Genomic DNA, 25437 nt, shown 5'->3' with positions numbered 1-25437 from the left:
TAGTCTATGGGGCCTTAATAGAGTTCAGTAAAGTAATTACATGGCTCCACAGCAGTGCAGACTTCCTTTATGCCTCCTCTACACCATTTGTGCAGCCCCCTCTCACATGTGTCATCAGCTAAAATGCAGAACCAACCATGCTGTTTTGTATGTGATGATGTCAAGGACCCACCTACATTCCATACAGCAGAGGGGCAGTGAGAAAAATGCCAAGGACAAAGTGTAAGGTAAGTAAACATGTCTCTATAAATCCTTTAGAAAAAACAAGAAGTATGGTTTTTATACTCTGGGGTGGGGGTATCCAAAGTATATTTTTAGCTCAAGACTGTTAGACCTCAAATTTAAAGTAGACACTTAACAAAAAAAAAAATTAGATCCCATAATTTTAAAATGTTTATTTAAAACTAGCTTTGAAGTCCATATTACATACTGGGTCATTAGGTTTAAAACTATCCTTATGTAAAATATAAAAAGGTAAAACCTATACACTTGTACATAGTCAAAAATAAATCCTAAACAGAAGTTAAACTATCAGCAAGAGGCATAGTGTAAGGTAACATCTACCCAAGAGATGGTGGTGAAGTGGGAAGTAAAATATATTCAGTTATTTTTGATTCCTGCTACTCCAGTTTTGCAGTCATTTTTATTGTCCCTCTGCAAGCTTTCCCTTTACTTGCTTGTTCTGCCTGTGCAGTGTGTAAAATGTTCTGCTCATTAAACTCCTATAATGCAGGTATCACTTTATACAGTCAGTAACATCATCACTTCTTACCTCTACAAAATGGAGAAGGGAAATCCCAAGATGCTCCATTTCCTGGACTTACAATACATGTCAGAGTTGAATGTCCCTCGAGAATATATCCAGCAATACAGTTATATCGAATTTTATCACCTATATTGAATCTTGTTCCATGTAGAACACCTTTGGGTATCTCACCAGGATTTCCACAGGTATGACTTGGCAACACTAAAGAAACACAAAATATAAAAATGACTTGCTTTTAAAACAGCAACTGACTTGTTAAAAAGTAAAACATTAGTTGCAGCAACAATAAACAAGTTCAATGTCTTCAGGTTTAGCAATTTGGGATTCAAATCATCTTTGCAATCTTCTTCCTATCCTCTGTTTCTTAATTCAAAACTTCAGCATTTCTCCCATTGAACGGCAATCTCCCTGCCAAAAGGCAAGCTTTATACCAGTAGTAGGGCACGTTATATTGCCAGGAGAATATCATAAGGGCTCTGATGTTTTTAAAAATGTAGAAAAAATGGAAGTATCTGTGGTGCATTCAGTACTTTATCAGGTTTGGCCTGTTTTCTAGTAATAAAGTTCTTTACCCCCCAGTACAAAATAATATTCCCATTTAATTAATATTTTTTCAGGAATTGTCTAGCATACAGCAGCTTATGTTATATTTGAGAATATACCCTTCTTACATATAACACGGACTTCCTTTTTTTACTATTACGTGTTAATGCTACCTTCACAAAGCACATGTATTTTCCAAGTTAGCTTAACTTAACTCACACAATTAATAAAGAAGAATTCCAGGTATGACATTTTTTACATAGCTACATTTGTTGCGGTTGGAAAATTCCAAAACAAAATATGCCTTTTTGTTTGATAATTGTACCAGTATTTTCACTCAAAAGTAGCAACAGTTTTTCCTCTATTTGCAATGGGACCTACCACTTGTATTAATAATACAGTCCTTGGAATCTCTGCTTTGTTTTTACACAGAATGGCACCTCTGTAACAAAGGACACAGTAATCATTGCAATGTTTTTGTTAAAGTATAAAGTACTGCTAACCCCAGCTAGTAAGAAGGAAAATGTGCATGACCTTTTTTTTTATACTTCTCACATAGCTTCAGGTATTCTTAAATGAAGAAAAAGCAACACTGAATAATGGACTTAAATAATAATATGCCTCTCTCCTCTTGAATTGTTTCTAGTTAATAGTATAAATGTATCTGTCCATGATAACTTACTTTTTTTTATAAACTTGTGTTTTCTATATGTGGGAATAGTACTGTTGGGCTTTGTAAATTAATCCACACAAAGCGTGATGTAAATTTACCCTGTCTCTTGCCTTAGTTTACAACTAGAGATGAGCGAATTATTCAAAAATTCAATTCGGCTGATTCAGCGAATTCGCGGAATAAATTCGATTCGAGACTAATATATTCGCTGCGAATTTAAATTATAAAAAGGGTGTTTCTAGGCTTCAGAGAGCCTTTATATTAGTGCAGAACACTGTACCTTTAATTTAAATGCCCTTGGAGTCTGCTGGGGAAGAGAAATAATACTGTCAGTCAGTATGACATGCAGATGAGTGCCGTCGATCTTAGAATCACCGCACACTTCACTCATTTGGGCAGTCACGGGGCCAAAACCAGAGTGTGGAGCCACAGTGTGGCGGTGGAGGCAGCAGCAATGGGAGGCCATACAGCACCCTATGACAAAATGGAACCCACCAGCAGTGTGAGGAGACCTGAAAGTGGCACATGGCAGAGTGTGGCGATGGAGACAGCAGCAATGGGAGGCCGTACAGGGACCCATGACACACTCTGGACCTGGCAGCAGCATGAGGAGGCGGTACAGGGGCCCATGACAGATTACGAGCCTGGCAGCAGCATGAGGAGTCAGTACGGGGGCCCATGGCAGATTACGGGCCTGGCAGCAGCAATGGGAGGCCCGTAATCTGCCAGGACCCTAGTCGGTACGGGGGCCCATGGCAGATTACGGGCATGGCAGCAGCAATGGGAGGCCGTACAGGGACCCATGACACACTCTGGACCTGGCAGCAGCATGAGGAGGCGGTACAGGGGCCCATGACAGATTACGGGCCTGGCAGCAGCAATGGGAGGCCCGTAATCTGCCAGCACCCTATGACAAAATGGAACCCACCAGCAGTGTGAGGAGACCTGAAAGTGGCACATGGCAGAGTGTGGCGATGGAGACAGCAGCAATGGGAGGCCGTACAGGGACCCATGACACACTCTGGACCTGGCAGCAGCATGAGGAGGCGGTACAGGGGCCCATGACAGATTACGGGCCTGGCAGCAGCATGAGGAGTCGGTACGGGGGCCCATGGCAGATTACGGGCCTGGCAGCAGCAATGGGAGGCCCGTAATCTGCCAGCACCCTATGACAAAATGGAACCCACCAGCAGTGTGAGGAGACCTGAAAGTGGCACATGGCAGAGTGTGGCGATGGAGACAGCAGCAATGGGAGGCCGTACAGGGACCCATGACACACTCTGGACCTGGCAGCAGCATGAGGAGGCGGTACAGGGGCCCATGACAGATTACGGGCATGGCAGCAGCATGAGGAGTCGGTACGGGGGCCCATGGCAGATTAGGGGCCTGGCAGCAGCAATGGGAGGCCCGTAATCTGCCAACACCCTATGACAAAATGGAACCCACCAGCAGTGTGAGGAGACCTGAAAATGGCACATGGCAGAGTGTGGCGATGGAGACAGCAGCAATGGGAGGCCGTACAGGGACCCATGACACACTCTGGACCTGGCAGCAGCATGAGGAGGCGGTACAGGGGCCCATGACAGATTACGGGCCTGGCAGCAGCAATGGGAGGCCCGTAATCTGCCAGCACCCTATGACAAAATGGAACCCACCAGCAGTGTGAGGAGACCTGAAAGTGGCACATGGCAGAGTGTGGCGATGGAGACAGCAGCAATGGGAGGCCGTACAGGGACCCATGACACACTCTGGACTTGGCAGCAGCATGAGGAGCCGGTACAGGGGCCCATGACAGATTACGGGCCTGGCAGCAGCATGAGGAGGCGGTACAGGGGCCCATGACAGATTACGGGCCTGGCAGCAGCAATGGGAGGCCCGTAATCTGCCAGCACCCTATGACAAAATGGAACCCACCAGCAGTGTGAGGAGACCTGAAAGTGGCACATGGCAGAGTGTGGCGATGGAGACAGCAGCAATGGGAGGCCGTACAGGGACCCATGACACACTCTGGACCTGGCAGCAGCATGAGGAGGCGGTACAGGGGCCCATGACAGATTACGGGCCTGGCAGCAGCAATGGGAGGCCCGTAATCTGCCAGCACCCTATGACAAAATGGAACCCACCAGCAGTGTGAGGAGACCTGAAAGTGGCACATGGCAGAGTGTGGAGATGGAGACAGCAGCAATGGGAGGCCGTACAGGGACCCATGACACACTCTGGACCTGGCAGCAGCATGAGGAGGCGGTACAGGGGCCCATGACGGATTACGGGCCTGGCAGCAGCAATGGGAGGCCCGTAATCTGCCAGCACCCTATGACAAAATGGAACCCACCAGCAGTGTGAGGAGACCTGAAAGTGGCACATGGCAGATTGTGGCGATGGAGACAGCAGCAATGGGAGGCCGTACAGGGACCCATGACACACTCTGGACCTGGCAGCAGCATGAGGAGGCGGTACAGGGGCCCATGACGGATTACGGGCCTGGCAGCAGCAATGGGAGGCCCGTAATCTGCCAGCACCCTATGACAAAATGGAACCCACCAGCAGTGTGAGGAGACCTGAAAGTGGCACATGGCAGAGTGTGGCGATGGAGACAGCAGCAATGGGAGGCCGTACAGGGACCCATGACACACTCTGGACCTGGCAGCAGCATGAGGAGGCGGTACAGGGGCCCATGACAGATTACGGGCCTGGCAGCAGCATGAGGAGTCGGTACGGGGGCCCATGGCAGATTACGGGCCTGGCAGATGACGACGAGGCTGCCAAGTGCGATCAGCCTCATCATCATCAATTAGGGTCTCCGCCTCACTACTAGCCCCCTCGGCTGCGTGTGGGCCAGGAGACAGACCTTTCTCTAGACCGGCTACCGAGCCACTCTCCTCGCCAGTACTTCTTCGCCTGGCTGCTGAAGAAGCGGATGTCTCCCCCCGTTCCTGACCGCCCTCTGTTAGCTCTTCCTCACTGTACAGTGGGGCTGAGCCCACAGCATGCGATACTTCGCTTGGTGAGGGAAAACCAAAGGGCAGGGGCAGGTAGAGGACACGTGATTTCAGTGGGCTTGCTCCCGGGCCATGCCAACTAACAGTTGTGTCTGACGTACCCACCGACCGTTGGCTGTAGGTGTCAGAGGTGACCTGGGAAGAGGAAGACGACCGAGCCAACCAATCGATGACGGCAGGGTTGTCGGTGGAGACACGACCGCTGGATGACACCGGGAGCACTGGCCTCTGGCTGCGACTAGTGCTGCCTCGACCCCTTCCTCTGCTGCCACGTCTGCTCGCTCCTGAAACATTGCCTCCTCTGCCACTCCTCTGCGTGTTGTCTGACATACTCTTTAATTCAACGATTCTGTGTCCCTGAGTAACGATTCTGTGTCCCTGAGTAACGATTCTGTGTCCCTCAGTAACGATTCTGTGTCCCTAAGTAACAATTCTGTGTCCCTGAGTAACAATTCTGTGTCCCTGAGTAACGATTCTGTGTCCCTGAGTAACAATTCTGTGTCCCTGAGAAACAATTCTGTGTCCCTGAGAAACAATTCTGTGTCCCTGAGTAACAAATCTGTGTCCCTGAGTAACGATTCTGTGTCCCTGAGTAACGATTCTGTGTCCCTCAGTAACGATTCTGTGTCCCTCAGTAACGATTCTGTGTCCCTGAGTAACAATTCTGTGTCCCTGAGTAACAATTCTGTGTCTGTCCCTGAGTAACGATTCTGTGTCCCTGAGTAACGATTCTGTGTCCCTGAGTAACGATTCTGTGTCCTTCAGTAACGATTCTGTGTCCCTGAGTAACAATTCTGTGTCCCTGAGTAACAATTCTGTGTCCCTCAGTACCAATTCTGTGTCCCTGAGTAACAATTCTGTGTCCCTGAGTAACAATTCTGTGTCTGTCCCTGAGTAACAATTCTGTGTCTGTCCCTGAGTAACAATTCTGTGTCCCTGAGTAACAATTCTGTGTCCCTGAGTAACAATTCTGTGTCTGTCCCTGAGTAACAATTCTGTGTCCCTGAGTAACAATTCTGTCTCCCTGAGTAACAATTCTGTGTCCCCGAGTAACAATTCTGTGTCCCCGAGTAACAATTCTGTGTCCCTCAGTAACAATTCTGTGTCCCCGAGTAACAATTCTGTGTCCCTGAGTAACAATTCTGTGTCCCTGAGTAACGATTCTGTGTCCCTGAGTAACAATTCTGTGTCCCTCAGTAACGATTCTGTGTCCCTCAGTAACAATTCTGTGTCCCTGAGTAACAATTCTGTGTCTGTCCCTGAGTAACAATTCTGTGTCCCTGAGTAACGATTCTGTGTCCCTGAGTAACAATTCTGTGTCCCTCAGTAACAATTCTGTGTCCCTGAGTAACAATTCTGAGTCCCTGAGTAACAATTCTGTGTCTGTCCCTGAGTAACAATTCTGTGTCCCTGAGTAACAATTCTGTGTCCCTCAGTAACAATTCTGTGTCCCTGAGTAACAATTCTGTGTCCCTGAGTAACAATTCTGTATCTGTCCCTGAGTAACAATTCTGTGTCCCTGAGTAACAATTCTGTGTCCCCGAGTAACAATTCTGTGTCCCTGAGTAACAATTCTGTGTCCCTGAGTAACAATTCTGTGTCTGTCCCTGAGTAACAATTCTGTGTCCCTGAGTAACAATTCTGTGTCCCTGAGTAACAATTCTGTGTCTGTCCCTGAGTAACAATTCTTTGTCCCTGAGTAACGATTCTGTGTCCCTGAGTAACGATTCTGTGTCCCTCAGTAACGATTCTGTGTCCCTGAGTAACGATTCTGTGTCCCTGAGTAACGATTCTGTGTCCCTCAGTAACGATTCTGTGTCCCTGAGTAACAATTCTGTGTCCCTCAGTAACGATTCTGTGTCCCTCAGTAACGATTCTGTGTCCCTGAGTAGCGATTCTGTGTCCCTGAGTAACAATTCTGTGTCCCTGAGTAACGATTCTGTGTCCCTGAGTAACGATTCTGTTTCCCTGAGTAACAATTCTGTGTCCCTGAGTAACGATTCTGTGTCCCTCAGTAACAATTCTGTGTCCCTGAGTAACAATTCTGTGTCCCTGAGTAACAAATCTGTGTCCCTGAGTAACAAATCTGTGTCCCTGAGTAACAATTCTGTGTCCCTGAGTAACGATTCTGTGTCCCTGAGTAACGATTCTGTGTCCCTCAGTAACGATTCTGTGTCCCTGAGTAACGATTCTGTGTCTGTCCCTGAGTAACAATTCTGTGTCCCTGAGTAACGATTCTGTGTCCCTGAGTAACGATTCTGTGTCCCTCAGTAACGATTCTGTGTCCCTGAGTAACGATTCTGTGTCCCTGAGTAACAATTCTGTGTCCCTCAGTAACAATTCTGTGTCCCTGAGTAACAATTCTGTGTCCCTGAGTAACAATTCTGTGTCCCTGAGTAACAATTCTGTGTCTGTCCCTGAGTAACAATTCTGTGTCCCTGAGTAACGATTCTGTGTCCCTGAGTAACAATTCTGTGTCCCTGAGTAACAATTCTGTGTCCCTGAGTAACAATTCTGTATCTGTCCCTGAGTAACAATTCTGTGTCCCTGAGTAACAATTCTGTGTCCCTGAGTAACAATTCTGTGTCCCTGAGTAACAATTCTGTGTCTGTCCCTGAGTAACAATTCTGTGTCCCTGAGTAACAATTCTGTGTCTGTCCCTGAGTAACAATTCTGTGTCCCTGAGTAACAATTCTGTGTCCCTGAGTAACGATTCTGTGTCCCTCAGTAACGATTCTGTGTCCCTGAGTAACGATTCTGTGTCCCTGAGTAACGATTCTGTGTCCCTCAGTAACGATTCTGTGTCCCTGAGTAACAATTCTGTGTCCCTCAGTAACGATTCTGTGTCCCTCAGTAACGATTCTGTGTCCCTGAGTAGCGATTCTGTGTCCCTGAGTAACAATTCTGTGTCCCTGAGTAACGATTCTGTGTCCCTGAGTAATGATTCTGTTTCCCTGAGTAACAATTCTGTGTCCCTGAGTAACGATTCTGTGTCCCTCAGTAACAATTCTGTGTCCCTGAGTAACAATTCTGTGTCCCTGAGTAACAAATCTGTGTCCCTGAGTAACAAATCTGTGTCCCTGAGTAACAATTCTGTGTCCCTGAGTAACGATTCTGTGTCCCTGAGTAACAAATCTGTGTCCCTGAGTAACAAATCTGTGTCCCTGAGTAACAAATCTGTGTCCCTGAGTAACAATTCTGTGTCCCTGAGTAACGATTCTGTGTCCCTGAGTAACGATTCTGTGTCCCTCAGTAACGATTCTGTGTCCCTGAGTAACGATTCTGTGTCTGTCCCTGAGTAACAATTCTGTGTCCCTGAGTAACGATTCTGTGTCCCTGAGTAACGATTCTGTGTCCCTGAGTAACGATTCTGTGTCCATCAGTAACGATTCTGTGTCCCTGAGTAACGATTCTGTGTCCCTGAGTAACAATTCTGTGTCCCTCAGTAACAATTCTGTGTCCCTGAGTAACAATTCTGTGTCCCTGAGTAACAATTCTGTGTCCCTGAGTAACAATTCTGTGTCTGTCCCTGAGTAACAATTCTGTGTCCCTGAGTAACGATTCTGTGTCCCTGAGTAACAATTCTGTGTCCCTGAGTAACAATTCTGTCTCCCTGAGTAACAATTCTGTGTCCCCGAGTAACAATTCTGTGTCCCCGAGTAACAATTCTGTGTCCCTCAGTAACAATTCTGTGTCCCTGAGTAACAATTCTGTGTCCCTGAGTAACGATTCTGTGTCCCTGAGTAACGATTCTGTGTCCCTGAGTAACGATTCTGTGTCCCTCAGTAACGATTCTGTGTCCCTGAGTAACGATTCTGTGTCCCTGAGTAACAATTCTGTGTCCCTCAGTAACAATTCTGTGTCCCTGAGTAACAATTCTGTGTCCCTGAGTAACAATTCTGTGTCTGTCCCTGAGTAACAATTCTGTGTCCCTGAGTAACGATTCTGTGTCCCTGAGTAACAATTCTGTGTCCCTGAGTAACAATTATGTCTCCCTGAGTAACAATTCTGTGTCCCCGAGTAACAATTCTGTGTCCCCGAGTAACAATTCTGTGTCCCTCAGTATCGATTCTGTGTCCCTCAGTAACAATTCTGTGTCCCTGAGTAACAATTCTGTGTCCCTGAGTAACAATTCTGTGTCTGTCCCTGAGTAACAATTCTGTGTCCCTGAGTAACAATTCTGTGTCCCTGAGTAACAATTCTGTGTCTGTCCCTGAGTAACAATTCTGTGTCCCTGAGTAACGATTCTGTGTCCCTGAGTAACGATTCTGTGTCCCTCAGTAACGATTCTGTGTCCCTGAGTAACGATTCTGTGTCCCTGAGTAACGATTCTGTGTCCCTCAGTAACGATTCTGTGTCCCTGAGTAACAATTCTGTGTCCCTCAGTAACGATTCTGTGTCCCTCAGTAACGATTCTGTGTCCCTGAGTAGCGATTCTGTGTCCCTGAGTAACAATTCTGTGTCCCTGAGTAACGATTCTGTGTCCCTGAGTAACGATTCTGTTTCCCTGAGTAACAATTCTGTGTCCCTGAGTAACGATTCTGTGTCCCTCAGTAACAATTCTGTGTCCCTGAGTAACAATTCTGTGTCCCTGAGTAACAAATCTGTGTCCCTGAGTAACAAATCTGTGTCCCTGAGTAACGATTCTGTGTCCCTGAGTAACGATTCTGTGTCCCTCAGTAACGATTCTGTGTCCCTGAGTAACGATTCTGTGTCTGTCCCTGAGTAACAATTCTGTGTCCCTGAGTAACGATTCTGTGTCCCTGAGTAACGATTCTGTGTCCCTCAGTAACGATTCTGTGTCCCTGAGTAACGATTCTGTGTCCCTGAGTAACAATTCTGTGTCCCTCAGTAACAATTCTGTGTCCCTGAGTAACAATTCTGTGTCCCTGAGTAACAATTCTGTGTCCCTGAGTAACAATTCTGTGTCTGTCCCTGAGTAACAATTCTGTGTCCCTGAGTAACGATTCTGTGTCCCTGAGTAACAATTCTGTGTCCCTGAGTAACAATTCTGTGTCCCTGAGTAACAATTCTGTATCTGTCCCTGAGTAACAATTCTGTGTCCCTGAGTAACAATTCTGTGTCCCTGAGTAACAATTCTGTGTCCCTGAGTAACAATTCTGTGTCTGTCCCTGAGTAACAATTCTGTGTCCCTGAGTAACAATTCTGTGTCCCTGAGTAACAATTCTGTGTCTGTCCCTGAGTAACAATTCTGTGTCCCTGAGTAACAATTCTGTGTCCCTGAGTAACGATTCTGTGTCCCTCAGTAACGATTCTGTGTCCCTGAGTAACGATTCTGTGTCCCTGAGTAACGATTCTGTGTCCCTCAGTAACGATTCTGTGTCCCTGAGTAACAATTCTGTGTCCCTCAGTAACGATTCTGTGTCCCTCAGTAACGATTCTGTGTCCCTGAGTAGCGATTCTGTGTCCCTGAGTAACAATTCTGTGTCCCTGAGTAACGATTCTGTGTCCCTGAGTAATGATTCTGTTTCCCTGAGTAACAATTCTGTGTCCCTGAGTAACGATTCTGTGTCCCTCAGTAACAATTCTGTGTCCCTGAGTAACAATTCTGTGTCCCTGAGTAACAAATCTGTGTCCCTGAGTAACAAATCTGTGTCCCTGAGTAACGATTCTGTGTCCCTGAGTAACGATTCTGTGTCCCTGAGTAACGATTCTGTGTCCCTCAGTAACGATTCTGTGTCCCTGAGTAACGATTCTGTGTCTGTCCCTGAGTAACAATTCTGTGTCCCTGAGTAACGATTCTGTGTCCCTGAGTAACGATTCTGTGTCCCTGAGTAACGATTCTGTGTCCATCAGTAACGATTCTGTGTCCCTGAGTAACGATTCTGTGTCCCTGAGTAACAATTCTGTGTCCCTCAGTAACAATTCTGTGTCCCTGAGTAACAATTCTGTGTCCCTGAGTAACAATTCTGTGTCCCTGAGTAACAATTCTGTGTCTGTCCCTGAGTAACAATTCTGTGTCCCTGAGTAACGATTCTGTGTCCCTGAGTAACAATTCTGTGTCCCTGAGTAACAATTCTGTCTCCCTGAGTAACAATTCTGTGTCCCCGAGTAACAATTCTGTGTCCCCGAGTAACAATTCTGTGTCCCTCAGTAACAATTCTGTGTCCCTGAGTAACAATTCTGTGTCCCTGAGTAACGATTCTGTGTCCCTGAGTAACGATTCTGTGTCCCTGAGTAACGATTCTGTGTCCCTCAGTAACGATTCTGTGTCCCTGAGTAACGATTCTGTGTCCCTGAGTAACAATTCTGTGTCCCTCAGTAACAATTCTGTGTCCCTGAGTAACAATTCTGTGTCCCTGAGTAACAATTCTGTGTCTGTCCCTGAGTAACAATTCTGTGTCCCTGAGTAACGATTCTGTGTCCCTGAGTAACAATTCTGTGTCCCTGAGTAACAATTATGTCTCCCTGAGTAACAATTCTGTGTCCCCGAGTAACAATTCTGTGTCCCCGAGTAACAATTCTGTGTCCCTCAGTATCGATTCTGTGTCCCTCAGTAACAATTCTGTGTCCCTGAGTAACAATTCTGTGTCCCTGAGTAACGATTCTGTGTCCCTGAGTAACGATTCTGTGTCCCTGAGTAACGATTCTGTGTCCCTGAGTAACGATTATGTGTCCCTCAGTAACAATTCTGTGTCCCTGAGTAACAATTCTGTGTCCCTGAGTAACAATTCTGTGTCTGTCCCTGAGTAACAATTCTGTGTCCCTGAGTAACAATTCTGTGTCCCTGAGTAACGATTCTGTGTCCCTCAGTAACAATTCTGTGTCCCTGAGTAACAATTCTGTGTCCCTCAGTAACAATTCTGTGTCCCCGAGTAACAATTCTGTGTCCCTGAGTAACAATTCTGTGTCTGTCCCTGAGTAACAATTCTGTGTCCCTGAGTAACGATTCTGTGTCCCTGAGTAACAATTCTGTGTCCCTGAGTAACAATTCTGTCTCCCTGATTAACAATTCTGTGTCCCCGAGTAACAATTCTGTGTCCCTCAGTAACAATTCTGTGTCCCTGAGTAACAATTCTGTGTCCCTGAGTAACGATTCTGTGTCCCTGAGTAACGATTCTGTGTCCCTGAGTAACGATTCTGTGTCCCTCAGTAACGATTCTGTGTCCCTGAGTAACGATTCTGTGTCCCTGAGTAACAATTCTGTGTCCCTCAGTAACAATTCTGTGTCCCTGAGTAACAATTCTGTGTCCCTGAGTAACAATTCTGTGTCCCTGAGTAACAATTCTGTGTCTGTCCCTGAGTAACGATTCTGTGTCCCTGAGTAACGATTCTGTGTCCCTGAGTAACAATTCTGTGTCCCTGAGTAACAATTCTGTGTCCCTGAGTAACAATTCTGTGTCCCCGAGTAACAATTCTGTGTCCCTCAGTATCGATTCTGTGTCCCTCAGTAACAATTCTGTGTCCCTGAGTAACAATTCTGTGTCCCTGAGTAACGATCCTGTGTCCCTGAGTAACGATTCTGTGTCCCTGAGTAACGATTCTGTGTCCCTGAGTAACGATTATGTGTCCCTCAGTAACAATTCTGTGTCCCTGAGTAACAATTCTGTGTCCCTGAGTAACAATTCTGTGTCTGTCCCTGAGTAACAATTCTGTGTCCCTGAGTAACAATTCTGTGTCCCTGAGTAACGATTCTGTGTCCCTCAGTAACAATTCTGTGTCCCTGAGTAACAATTCTGTGTCCCTCAGTAACAATTCTGTGTCCCCGAGTAACAATTCTGTGTCCCTCAGTAACGATTCTGTGTCCCTGAGTAACGATTCTGTGTCCCTGAGTAACAATTCTGTGTCCCTGAGTAACGATTCTGTGTCCCTGAGTAACGATTCTGTGTCCCTCAGTAACGATTCTGTGTCCCTGAGTAACAATTCTGTGTCCCTGAGTAACGATTCTGTGTCCCTGAGTAACGATTCTGTGTCCCTGAGTAACAATTCTGTGTCCCTGAGTAACAATTCAGTGTCCGTCAGTAACAATTCTGTGTCCCTGAGTAACAATTCTGTGTCCCTGAGTAACAATTCTGTGTCTGTCCCTGAGTAACAATTCTGTGTCCCTCAGTAACAATTCTGTGTCCCTGAGTAACAATTCTGTGTCCCTGAGTAACAATTCTGTGTCTTTCCCTGAGTAACAATTCTGTGTCCCTGAGTAACAATTCTGTGTCCCTGAGTAACAATTCTGTGTCCCTCAGTAACAATTCTGTGTCCCTCAGTAACGATTCTGTGTCCCTCAGTAACAATTCTGTGTCCCCGAGTAACAATTCTGTGTCCCTCAGTAACAATTCTGTGTCCCTGAGTAACGATTCTGTGTCCCTAAGTAACGATTCTGTGTCCCTCAGTAACAATTCTGTGTCCCCAAGTAACAATTCTGTGTCCCTCAGTAACAATTCTGTGTCTGTCCCTGAGTAACAATTCTGTGTCCCTGAGTAACGATTCTGTGTCCCTAAGTAACGATTCTGTGTCCCTAAGTAACGATTCTGTGGCCCTAAAGTCTCTCTGGCCCTAACTCTGTCCCTAATACAGACAGGTCTGTCTCTCTTGAATGACCGGAGGCTAATGGAGAATTGTAAGATGGCCGCAATTTATAGCTCCACCATTACACAGTGCTGGCTGGCTGGCTGCTGATTGGCTAATGCGATCACATGTCATGAATGAATGCATTATGGGTCAGCGCGCCTTGTCTGCGCGCCTTCCCAGAGATCCCCGCTCCGTCGCCACACATGTCGTCGCCATTTTTGGGAAAATTCGATTTGTGCATCCGAAGTTTGCTAATTTTCGGATTCGGCGCGAATCGAATTTTTCCTGATATTCGAAACGAATTCCACTTCGCCATGTTCGATTCGCTCATCTCTATTTACAACATACGCTATAAAAAATAGCAATATTGCTGTCAGTGTTAAAACTAAAACCAGAGATAATTCTGCCTCCTTTGGAACCTTTAAGTTTGACACTGAGGAAACATTCCTTCTCTGACAGGGAGAGAATACAACAAAATACCAAGACACTACTACCTTTGATAGGTAAGGCTACACTATTAAAATAACTTAAAAGCATTTATTCAGATCATTACAAATAATCTAACCCAAATTCGGACCATTCTTTAACTAGTTTCTCCTTCGTATAAACCATTCACTATTAGTGTGCCCATCTAATGTATGTGAGATACTTAGTATACATTTATTACTTCAAACAGAACATAAATGACTTGATTTTCTCATGGAGTACTGACAATGAAAATCTATCTTACAACATCTAATTACACCATACTATATTGAGCACAGGAGGGTTTTTTTTGTAGTATTCAAGGCATCTTTTCTGGTGCCAACCTAATACTAATGCAAGACAAAAATCCCATGCTAGTGACCAATTTGCATAAACTGAAATAGTTGCTTTATTTTACCAAAATCCACCATATTGCATACACATCAACTCATTTCTAGTCTTAGGTTTAGGTCTAGTCTCTGTTAAATTGTACATACTAATGTTCCTGGTATTAGCAACCCTTCTTTTAGTGCTAATTTATTTTTCATTCCTTTTGAAATTTGAATTTATAAAACTAAAATGTCTTTTTGTTATTTTGAATAGAGTAGGGATTTTTGTTTGTTTTGCGAACTTAGTCTTACTTCTCAAGATTACCATTTCTTTGCTGTCCTGTAAACTCAATAGGAAGAGAGAGCATATTTTTACAATGTGGGCAAAATCCACCCTTAGAAAGTTGGTACTGGAGTAAATGTTCCCATTGGACATTTTCTCTTCTATTCCTACTTTAATGGTAACTCAAAATGTTGGATTCACCCTAACTTTGATTCATAGTGGCACTGCTGACCAGGGCAATTAGAGTGAAGCTCTCTAATATGGGTACAAACAGCTATAAAAAAAAACAGTCAAGGGTTCTAACCCATCACTGCTGTATCTAAATCCGAAAAAAGGTTTCCTTTAAAGCAGTAGTAAACCACCAAAATAACAAAAATTCCCCTGCAAAATAATATCATAATGTGCTAGTATGCATTGCATACTAGCACATTATGAAAGACTTAACTTAGAACCAAGCCCTTCAGCAGCACACTGGCACCGCTGACAGAGCTTCCATCTTCACCTGGACTTCCTTTTGGGTTCACAGGTTCTGGACGCTTTATTGGCCAAGCCGCGATGACGTCACTCCAGGTATGCAGATCCTTCAGAGCACATGCAGCGGTGACATCATTGGCTGCAGGGATACTGAATATCTCCTAAACAGTGCATGTTTAGGAGATGTTCCTTGTACCTACAGGTGAGCATTATTATAAGCTTACTTGTAGGTACAAGCGTCCAGTGTTTACTCCCACTTTAAGTCATATGTGACTATCAGTTTTTATCTTAGAATAGCATTTAAAATATATATATATATATATATATATATATACACACACATATATATATATATATATATATATATATATAAATATATTGGCAGTGCGGTACCCTGCCAGGGTCTAAGTGAGGATTAAAACCCAGGATTCTCATCCAGGCAGGTTGAGAGGCGCCAGGGGAGGAAACTGGCTCTTCATTCTAAAGTTCATGTTGGGACCTGGAGCCTGGAGATTTCTAAGAGATCCGGGTGGGATGAAATCTCCAGTCCTGAGTCCAGGGCTTATGAACAGCCAGCACAGTGATTACACAGGTGTGTGCAGGACTTTTTGTAGAGGCCTTACCATGGTTCTGGGCTCCCCCCCTGCAGACAGGAGGTCATTGCCCAGGAGTCAGGAGAGCTCCACCTAGAAGAGGTTGGAGCTAGAGCAGCACGGGGCTGCTAGCTGTGTGTGCAGAGCTGTGCAGAAAAGAGTCTGCAGGAGACAGATGAGAGCCTGAAGTGGAAGGACAGAGCAGCAGTTTTGTATGTATAAGCTAAGGAGGCTGGAGGTCTTTTGCTTGAAAGAGTGAAATGCTGAAAATCTATGATTTGGGCTTTGTGGAACTTTCTGTTAAATAAAATTGGGCAAGAATGGCCCTTAAAAGAAGAAGTGAGTGGCAGTGTCCTTAAAAACTCTACCTTTGATGCTAAATCTCACAATATATTATATTACACATAATTCTGTGGTGTCCAGCAGCTTCGGTTTTTGAGACTCACAGATCCTGAGCCTTTAAATGTGCAGGGTAGAAGCATTCAATTACAATAATCAACTTTAGCGAGAAACTACATGTGATATTTACATTTGATATTAAGCATTTAAAGTCCTAGGTGCCACTCTAGACTCAAACCTGTCCTTCCAACCCCATGTCCAATCGTTGGCAAACTCATGCAGGCTCCACCTCCGCAACATCTCCAAAATACGTCCGTTCCTAACCCCAGACACTACTAAACAACTCGTTCACTCCCTTATAATCTCACATCTGGACTACTGCAACTCCCTTCTCACCGGCCTACCCCAACACAGGCTATCCCCACTTCAGTCTATCCTGAACTCAGCGGCCAGACTCATTCACCTTACCAACCGCTCCGCTTTTGCCACCCCCCTCTGTCATTCCCTCCACTGGCTCCCGATTGCCCAACTCATTAAATTCGAACTACTAACACTGACATACAAAGCCATTCACAACGCTGCCCCAAACTACCTCACCGACCTGATACCCAAATACCACCCAACCCGTAATCTTCACTTCTAACAAGACCTCCTACTTTCTAGCTCCCTGGTCTCCACCTCCCACGCCCGACTGCAGGACTTCTCCAGGACTTCCCCCATCCTCTGGAACTCACTACCCCAATCCATCAGACTGTCACCTACCCTCCTCACCTTTAGGTGCACCCTGAAAACTCATCTCTTCAGGGAAGCCTACCCCGCCCTCACCTAACAGCTGGTCTCCTCCACTCCTCCTACGACTCCATCCCCCACAGCCACTTCCTCCTGTACCACTATCCCCTCCCTCCTAGATTGTAAGCTCGAAAGAGCAGGGCCCTTGACCCCCTCGTGTTTTTTTTTGCTACTGTATTGTCTCATGTTCTGTCCCCCATTATAATCTACAGCGCTGAGCAAACCTTTTAGCGCTATATATTGTATAATAATAATAATTTAAAGAAAATCATCCATGTCTAATTGTGCTGCTGTTTATGATGTGAGAAACGGGAGCCTATCAGACTTGACACACAGTAACATATTCATGAAATTATTCATCCAATGACCTAGTTATATGACTAATTCTACATTTCTGCTGTATTGCAAGGCTTTTTGGCACATCAGCAATTACCTACAGCAACTGCAGTGATTAATTTTGGAGTTTTCGGTCAGACAGTAGTGTGATCAAAAACTACATGTGTAGCTGCGACACTGAGAACACGGGTATTCTGTATCATATAGTGAACCTGTCAGCAATTTAAATATCATAAAGTAAAAATCCTACCCAGGGGCGGACTGACAACTCATGGTGCCCCCAGGCAATAGGGGATCATGGGGCCCCTGTGTCCTTGCCCAAACTCAAAAAAGCCTATGAAAAAGGTACCAGGGGCATCTTATGGGGCCCCCTACTGACCCCGGGCCCTCGGGCAGTGCCCGAGTTTCCAAATGGTCAGTCCACCCCTGATCCTACCTAAGGGCAGTCACCAAAAGATATCAACTTGACTTTGGGACGACACAGATCCTTAGCTTCTTAGCTCAGGAGTCTGGGAAGTTAGGTCTCTAGTTATAAAAGTAAAACCAATTGTAGAGAGGCACACAGAAGCTAGGAGACATATTTTCAGATATCATGCGGTTTCTGCATCAGGAAGATCTTTTGCTTTTAAAAGCTTACATTGAGTGACAGCATATCTTTAACTTTTATATTAATCATAATATTTGATTTACTAAAGACAAATAAACTGTTTACTTTTGTAAGTTGCATTTTGAAATTTCCCCTTAGCTTAGTGTACGTGATGAAGCTCTGCTGAGTTATATTATTCATTCATGCGCAAACAAAAATACAGTTTTTAATTTTTTTTTCTTGCATTTTTATGGGCTCTTCTTTGCAAAATGACATTTCACCACATTCATTAAGCTCCTGGGAAAATTCCCTGGCATAGTGCAACTTCCCTTACAAGGCAAATAGGCTATTTGCTTTAATAAATTAACCCCTTAGTATTCGAAAGGAAATTGCTCACGCAACTGACATTGTATTATTATTACAAGTACTTCTATAGCACTGTCAATTTACACAGCACTTTACATATATATTGTACATTCACATCAGTCTCTAACCCTCAAGAAGTGTGCAATCTAAGGTCACTAATCACACTCATAAATACACATACCAGGACCAATTAACCTACCAGCATGTCTTTGGAGAGTGGGAGGAAACTGAAGTACCCGGAGCAAACCTATGTTGGCACAGGGAGAACATGTAAACTCTGTGCAGGTAGTGCCGTGGTTGTGAATCAAACCAACAACCCTAGTGCTGCCAAGCAGAAGTGCTAACCACGTAGCTACCGTGTTGCCCACCACTTAGCCACTGTGCTGCCATTGCAGTCTCTTGGAGGTATTGGTCACATGAAAGTACACAACAGGTACAACAGTTGCACAGCATACAACCCTGTTCGAAAAACCTTTAACATCCTGCTGTTTTTTTTCATGTTTTTTTAAAAAAGCATGTACAACTTAAAGTCATTATTTGAGGTGTAAAATGGTTTGGCGATAAGGTGATAAGGCGGTAAGCAAATATTGTTCAAATACAACTGGAATGTGTATCCTTAATTCAATATTGTTGTGTTTTGTATATTTCTTTTGTGCAGTAGTCCAGTGTGAAATATTGCCTCTGTGCAGAAGATCCCTGTAATAAAGACCAATCATCACTCTATCTTCTTATGCAGGGTGACTTGTATTGCCCACTCCTGTAGTTTTCTTCGGGCGACTTGTAGTGTCTGAAGTCTGTTGAGTCCCTCCAACAGGATTTCTGTGACTGTAAACAGAGCTGTGAGGATGCCTTCATAAATTGGGTTTATATCCTATTTTAGTATTGAGAAATATATTTACATGACAGTGCATGATTCCATGATCTGCTGCGTCCTTCAGACAATCACAGTGATCATAGTTGTAAACAAAGTATGTATGCCTGCAGCCTTTGATGTGTGTTTCCTCTCATACCAGTCATCAGTCAGAGGAGCATTCAATTTATGAAAAAAAAAAATTTAAAATTAAAAAAAAGATCACCCTTCCCCCTGAGCAGTACAATGTCAATACCCCCATGAGTATCTGCATTAAAATAACTTGTTTAGTATTTAACTCAGGAACTTGCACAAAAACATGTTAAATACCACATTAGTTATTTTTTTCATTTTGCAGTATTTAACATGTGTTGTTGCCCTTTATTTAAATGCAGACCAGACCTCTGGCTGCATTGGTAAGTGAAACATTTAGCAGTGGTATTCCTAGAATATAGAATATAAACAAGAGAGTTGGCAGCAAAAAAAAAAAAAAATACAGCGTGTGGTTCCCCCTCTAATTCTTACCAGATCCTTTGGGGTGGTATGGATTTTGAGAAACCTCACACCCAAAAGAAAAAAATGGCATGATTTTTCCCTACAAAACCCATATCTGAGCATGTAGGCCAGGAAACAGGGAGGACAAGCGTGCACCCCCCCTTCCTTAACCCTACCAGACCACATGCCCTCAACAAGGGGGGTGCTTTGCCAGGGGGACCCCTGGCAAAGTATCTTGTCCCCATGCTGAATGCATATAGTCTTGTAAGGTTCAGGAGGGGAGGCCACACTCTTGTACCCCCCTTTCCTGGCCTACCCAACTGCATAATGGTCTGGTATGGATTTTTGGGAACTTCATGACTTTTTCCTTGTTTTTTGGCATGAGTTCCCCACAGAATCCACACCAGACCTGAATTTTTTTTTTTTAAATGTTGACTCATTTGGTTGCCTTCTGCTCTCAGTGAGTTATGGTTGTTAGTATTTGATGGGTGACGGCAAATTAACAACTAGCTTTATTACTTTCATTCATTCCTTAAATAATGTGTGACTAGACCGCTACTTATTTAACTAATGTATTTTTTATTTAATTTTGTGAATTAACTTTAATGCTAATTTATGCCATGCATTAGTATTTGTTGCAGTAACTACCACATAAACTGATAGTAAATTAACTTTTTCAATATCGCATGGGATATTTGGATCAAATGAGTCACATGGTCCAATTAATGCATGCAATATCTTTTAGTGAATTGAGCTTAGTGTCTCCTATCATCACCACACCAGTCCCTAGTGTCACCATAAGGCCTCATTCACATCAGCATTGAACCCACACAAGTGCCCCCAGGCAGTCAGTACATCAGGTTTGATCAATTTTCAAATATATATACCATGGTTTGTAGACTCTATGACTTTTACACAGACTAAATAATATACGTCTATTTGCTTATTATTTTTACCAAGGAAATGTAGCAGAATACATATTGGCCTAAATTTATGAAAAAAAGATTATTTGATTGCAAAGTTTTGTAATGGAAACAAAGAAAAACATTTATCAACATTTTTTATATTTTTTTCCTGTATATAGTAAAAACTAAAAAACCCAGAGGTGATTAAATATCACCAATAGACAGCTCTATCTGTCTAAAAAAATTACATAAACTGAATTTGGATACAGTGTTGCATGACTGAGTAAGTGTCATTCAGAGCGTGACAGCGCTGAAAAGTGGACTAAACAGGAAGGGGTGAAACAGTTTGGTCTGCAAATGGTTAAGGAAGTCAACTAAAAAGTCAGCAGTGGAGCAAAACATCTTTGTATTAAACACAATAGGGTAGATTTACTAAAACTGGTGCACTCAGAATCTGGTTCGGCTGTGCATGGTAGGCAATCAGTTTATAACTTCAGATTGTTCAATTAGGCTCCATGCACACTGGGCTTAAAAAAACACCAGTTCCCTTGGCAGAAAAAAACTCTGATGTAAAGTGTTGTTGTACACAGTTTAGGCGGGTTTAGAAGAGTTTAGCATTTTTTTCTGCCAGAAAACTCCAATCAAAAGTACAAACCAGAAGGGTTTTTTTTTCTGCCTCTAAACGTGCTTAAAATGTGCCTCTATTTGTCCTAATGTGCGTGGACACATAACATTGAGCTGCTTCTACAGGCAAAACACAAAACTCCTATATAAGCAACAATTTTTAACCCAGTGTGCATGGAGCCTCAAGCTTTGGCAATAAAACCTTGAAGCTGATATGTTTCTATACAGTGTTATACCAGATTTTGCACTCACTTTTAGTAAATAACCCCCATTGCTGCTAGTAGTTGAATGTGCATAACAGGCAGGTTAAGCAAAGATCATGCCGTTAAGAATATGGATCACATGCAAAATGTAGGCTATCAGTTTAGATTTGCACATTTTAGCATCAAAAACTTTGGATTCTTCAGAATTTATATAAGTGATTTGCTTAGTAACAAGACATATAGCAGACAGCCCAAGCCCTTATGATAGTGTGTTATTAAGCCCTGTGAACCTTGTTGTTGGCTGACAACATATAGCATTTTTGTGTATTGAGTGGTGTCAGCTCTGCTTAGTGTTTTTTCTAAAGTACTCAACCACTCCTACTCCCATATCTCAACAATGTTAATGTTAATTATTCTGTAGTAAAAAAATAAAAACTAAGAGGGTTTTTTTTTAAATAAAACAAGAAGTATGCAGAGGATACAGGCCAACTTTGAATTTCTGAAAATATAAAAAATGTTTTTTGCACGTATCAAACAGATATAATACAATGCTTTCAAAGTTATATTATACAGACCAAAAGGGTGCAAATAAAAGAGGTTGATTGTTAGGGTTCGCATACACTCTGGCTTCTTAAAATTATCTGTGGCCCGCCTATCAATGGCTTGATAAAAGCATGCTCGAAACAAGCTTTGCTTTTGATTATAAGTTATCATTCTTGATATACTGAAGGGCAATAATAAGCTCCTCAGGCAGGTGAAAAATCTTTCAGGAAATTGCCTCAAAGGGATAAGAGAAAAATACATTGCTTATGATGTAAGGATTCCAACACTAATACAATCTTGTTCAAGAACAGATATCACCCATATTATTGTTGTCAAGGAATCATCAAGAGCCAGCCTTGGCTATTCAACTGTGTTACCAAATGGAGGATCCAAAAATAGTTTTACTTTGTGTTCATTTAGTCACCTGCTACAGTTTACAAATAATTTTTATATTTTTTTTAATTGTTGTAAGCCTCTTTAGATTAATTCTTATTTTTTTCCTTATTTGATGAGCCTCTTGTAAAGGGAAATTAGGCTTTTTTATGTTTTGTTTTGTGGTTCACAGACCACTGGTGATCAATGTAACCTATGCTAGGTGCTCGATTACTAAATTATGTCTTGACAAAATACACCACACCAATTAGCTTACTATTTAAAGCAGGGATAAGATGCAAAATATCTAAACTATATCAATCATTTAAAATCCTTGTGATCTTTGGTAAATTGAATTCTGTTCGGTTGCAAAGGGTTACTTCACTTTAAAGTTAGTGCTTTGTGCCTTAGAAAATTTTGCAAATATATTTTAGGGATCTACATCAATAGGTTCTGGATGCCAATTTCCCAGAATCTTTGTTTGAGTGAAACAATGGGCCCTCATAACTGATGAGTGTGATTATTTGACAAAGAGAGTGTGTCACACATGCACATGTAAGCAGGAAGAGATAAGTAAATCATACCCTGCTCAAAAAAATTAAAGCGACACTTTTTAATCAGAGTAAAGCATCAAGTAAATTAAACTCCTGGGATATTGATCTGGTCAGTTAAGTAGCAGAGGGGGTTGTTAATTTCACTAACACCAAAGCAGCTGAAACTGATTAACAACAGGTGCACTAGATGGGTAACAATGAGATGACCCCCAAAACAGGAATGGTTTTATAGGAGGAGGCCACTGACATTTTCCCTACCCATCTTTTTTACTATTTTTCACTAGTTTTACATTTGGCTAGGGTCAGTGTCATTACTGGTAACATGAGGCGATACCTGGACCCTACAGAGGTTGCACAGGCAGTTCAACTCCTATTGCACATCAATACGTCTCCCAGCACAGTCTGAAGAGCATGGAGGAGATTCCAGGAGACAGGCAGTTACTCTAGGAGAGCTGAACAGGGCTGTAGAAGGTCCTTAACCCATCCGCAGGACTGGTATCTGCTCCTTTGTGCAAGGAGGAACAGGATGAGCACTGCCAATGCCCTACAAAATGACCTCCAGCAGGCCACTGGTGTGAATGTCTCTAACCAAACAATCAGAAGCAGATTTCATGAGGGTGGCCTGAGTGGGCCCTGCACTCACTGTCCAGCACCATAGAGCTTGATTGGCATTTGCCATTGAACACCAGAATTGGCAAGTTCAAAACTGCTGCCCTGTGCTTTTCGCAGATGAGAGCAGGTTTACCCTGAGCATATGTAACAGATATGAAAGGGTCTATAAAAGCCATGGAGAACATTATGCTGCCTGTAACATTGTTCAGCATGACCGTTTTGGTGGTGGGTCAGTGATGGTCTGGGGAGGCATATCCAGAGAGGGACACATAGACCTCCACAGGCTAGAAAATTGCACCCTGACTGCCATTAGGTATCATGATGAAATCCTTGGACCCTTCGTCAGACCCTATGCTGATGCAGTGGGTCCTGGGTTCGTCCTGGTGCATGACAATGCCTGGTCTCATGTGTCGAGAGTATGCAGGCAGTTCCTGGAGGATGAAGGAATTGATACCATTAAATGGCCCCCACTCTTGCCTGACCTAAATCCAATAGAACACCTCTGGGATATCATGTTTCGGTCCATCAGACATGAACAGGTTGCACCACAGACTGTCCTGGAGATCAGGGATACCCTGGTCCAGTTCTGGGAGGAAAAACCCCAGAACACCATCCATCCTCTCATTAGGAGCGTGCCCTGACATTGTCAGACAGGCATACAAACACATGGGGCCATACAAATTACTGAGTACCATATTAAATTTCAGCAAAATGGACAAGCGTGCTGCATAATTGTTTCACTTTGATTTTCGGGGTGATTTTGAATTCAGTCCTCTGTAGGTTGATAATTTTCATTTCCATCAAACAATGGGGCATCCTTACATTCCTAACACATTACCCAGTCCATATCAGTAGTATAGATATGCAGCATGATATTGTTCCCCATTGAGATCTGATGTGTCTTCAAAGTGTTCCTTTAATTTTTTTGAGCAGGGTAGAAAGGTTTTAACCAGACATGCCTCAGTGTGTGGAGAAAGTAGTAGGTATGAGATATATCAGCTATCCTAAAGCTCAGTGAGTATAAAGATTGCAAATTGGGGACATCATGGTCAAAATCACCTCCAGCAGGATTTGTAACCAAATGGAGTTGGGAAGGTAATGGATGCTTAGCATACATTGGTATGATAACCTAATAAGGGAAAAGTAATTGAAAAACAAAAAAAGCGGGTCTGAGGGTAGGCAACTCTTGCCAAATTGTGCAAGTACACAAACCATAGTAACAATTTAATATGCAGCTGTATATCCATTAGCTGTTAAAATATTCTTTGGAAAAACATACCATATGTGGAATGCATCCAGTATTATTCATACTATTACAATGTTAGACTTAATTTCTCCAATTGTTCTTTTGTATGAAAATTTCTTGTTAAAGAAACTACAATGGGCTGTTATTCCTTTTTAAAATGAGTGGCATTAGGTCCATCCTAGATACTAGAGAGAAAATGGATGTGGATACCTAATCTAACTGCCCTTGACCATTTATGCCAGGTCCCTAAACATAAAAGGGTGTAATGGGGCAGGGATGGCACTCTGCAGCCACTTCTCCTGAGGGCTTATTGAGGGAAAACAAAATAATCCAAGAAGGTTTGCCATCATTTCTGACTCTTCAGTTTCTTCCAAAACAAGCCTAGTTAACAATGTCTTCTAGCACGTCATAGATATTAGATAATCTCCCAACAAAAACAACAGAATAATCATACAGGTCATATTTTGATTACCACAGTCCTAGATGCCATCTAACATTAAACTAGTGACAATGCTTCAGTTTCTAAAGTTAAAACAATCCACTTTATTAACGATTTGCCTGGCAAAAAGATAGCCAGGCAAATTTCATATCTTATGTTTTTCATCATTTTTGTATTCCCTCATATTTGTATGATTCCTGAGCAATTATACAACATGGAACATAAGGTATATATAAGGTTATGGTTTGTATTAGGAGCCTAAACTAGGAAAATAGCCTGTTAAAAAGCAGCAGAGTTCCTATACTTTAGTGGTAGCATTATATCTTACTCACTTTTATAGTACTGACACATTCCAAAACATTTTAAAGAGCACACTGAATCATTCACATTAGCAGCTGTTTCTAAGTACAGCAGTAAGCAAAAAGTCATATCATGTAAGTATGAGTGGCTAGGTTGAGAGGCAGGCACATTAACATTAATGGCATTATTGTTTCTATATGTTTTTAAGGTTCATGTGATTCTCTTCA

General features: G+C 43.2%; 1 protein-coding gene across 1 annotated transcript in view; it reads right to left on the bottom strand.

Moving 5' to 3' along the window:
* The window catches only part of CSMD1 (CUB and Sushi multiple domains 1), a 2075474-nt gene that overhangs the window by 1099633 nt on the left and 950404 nt on the right, over nt 1–25437 (bottom strand). Inside the window, exon 4 of the mRNA XM_089679519.1 lies at nt 773–967. Coding sequence (XP_089535645.1) covers nt 773–967 — 195 coding nt within the window. The remainder of the gene's footprint in view (nt 1–772; nt 968–25437) is intronic.

This window comes from Staurois parvus, unplaced genomic scaffold (genome assembly GCF_062004578.1).
Source record: "Staurois parvus isolate SC_StPar_1 unplaced genomic scaffold, SC_StPar_1.0 ptg000226l, whole genome shotgun sequence".
Classification (NCBI taxonomy): Eukaryota; Metazoa; Chordata; class Amphibia; order Anura; family Ranidae; genus Staurois; species Staurois parvus.
The sequence above is the reverse complement of the archived record's forward strand: the minus strand, read 5'-3'. Positions and strand labels throughout refer to the sequence as shown.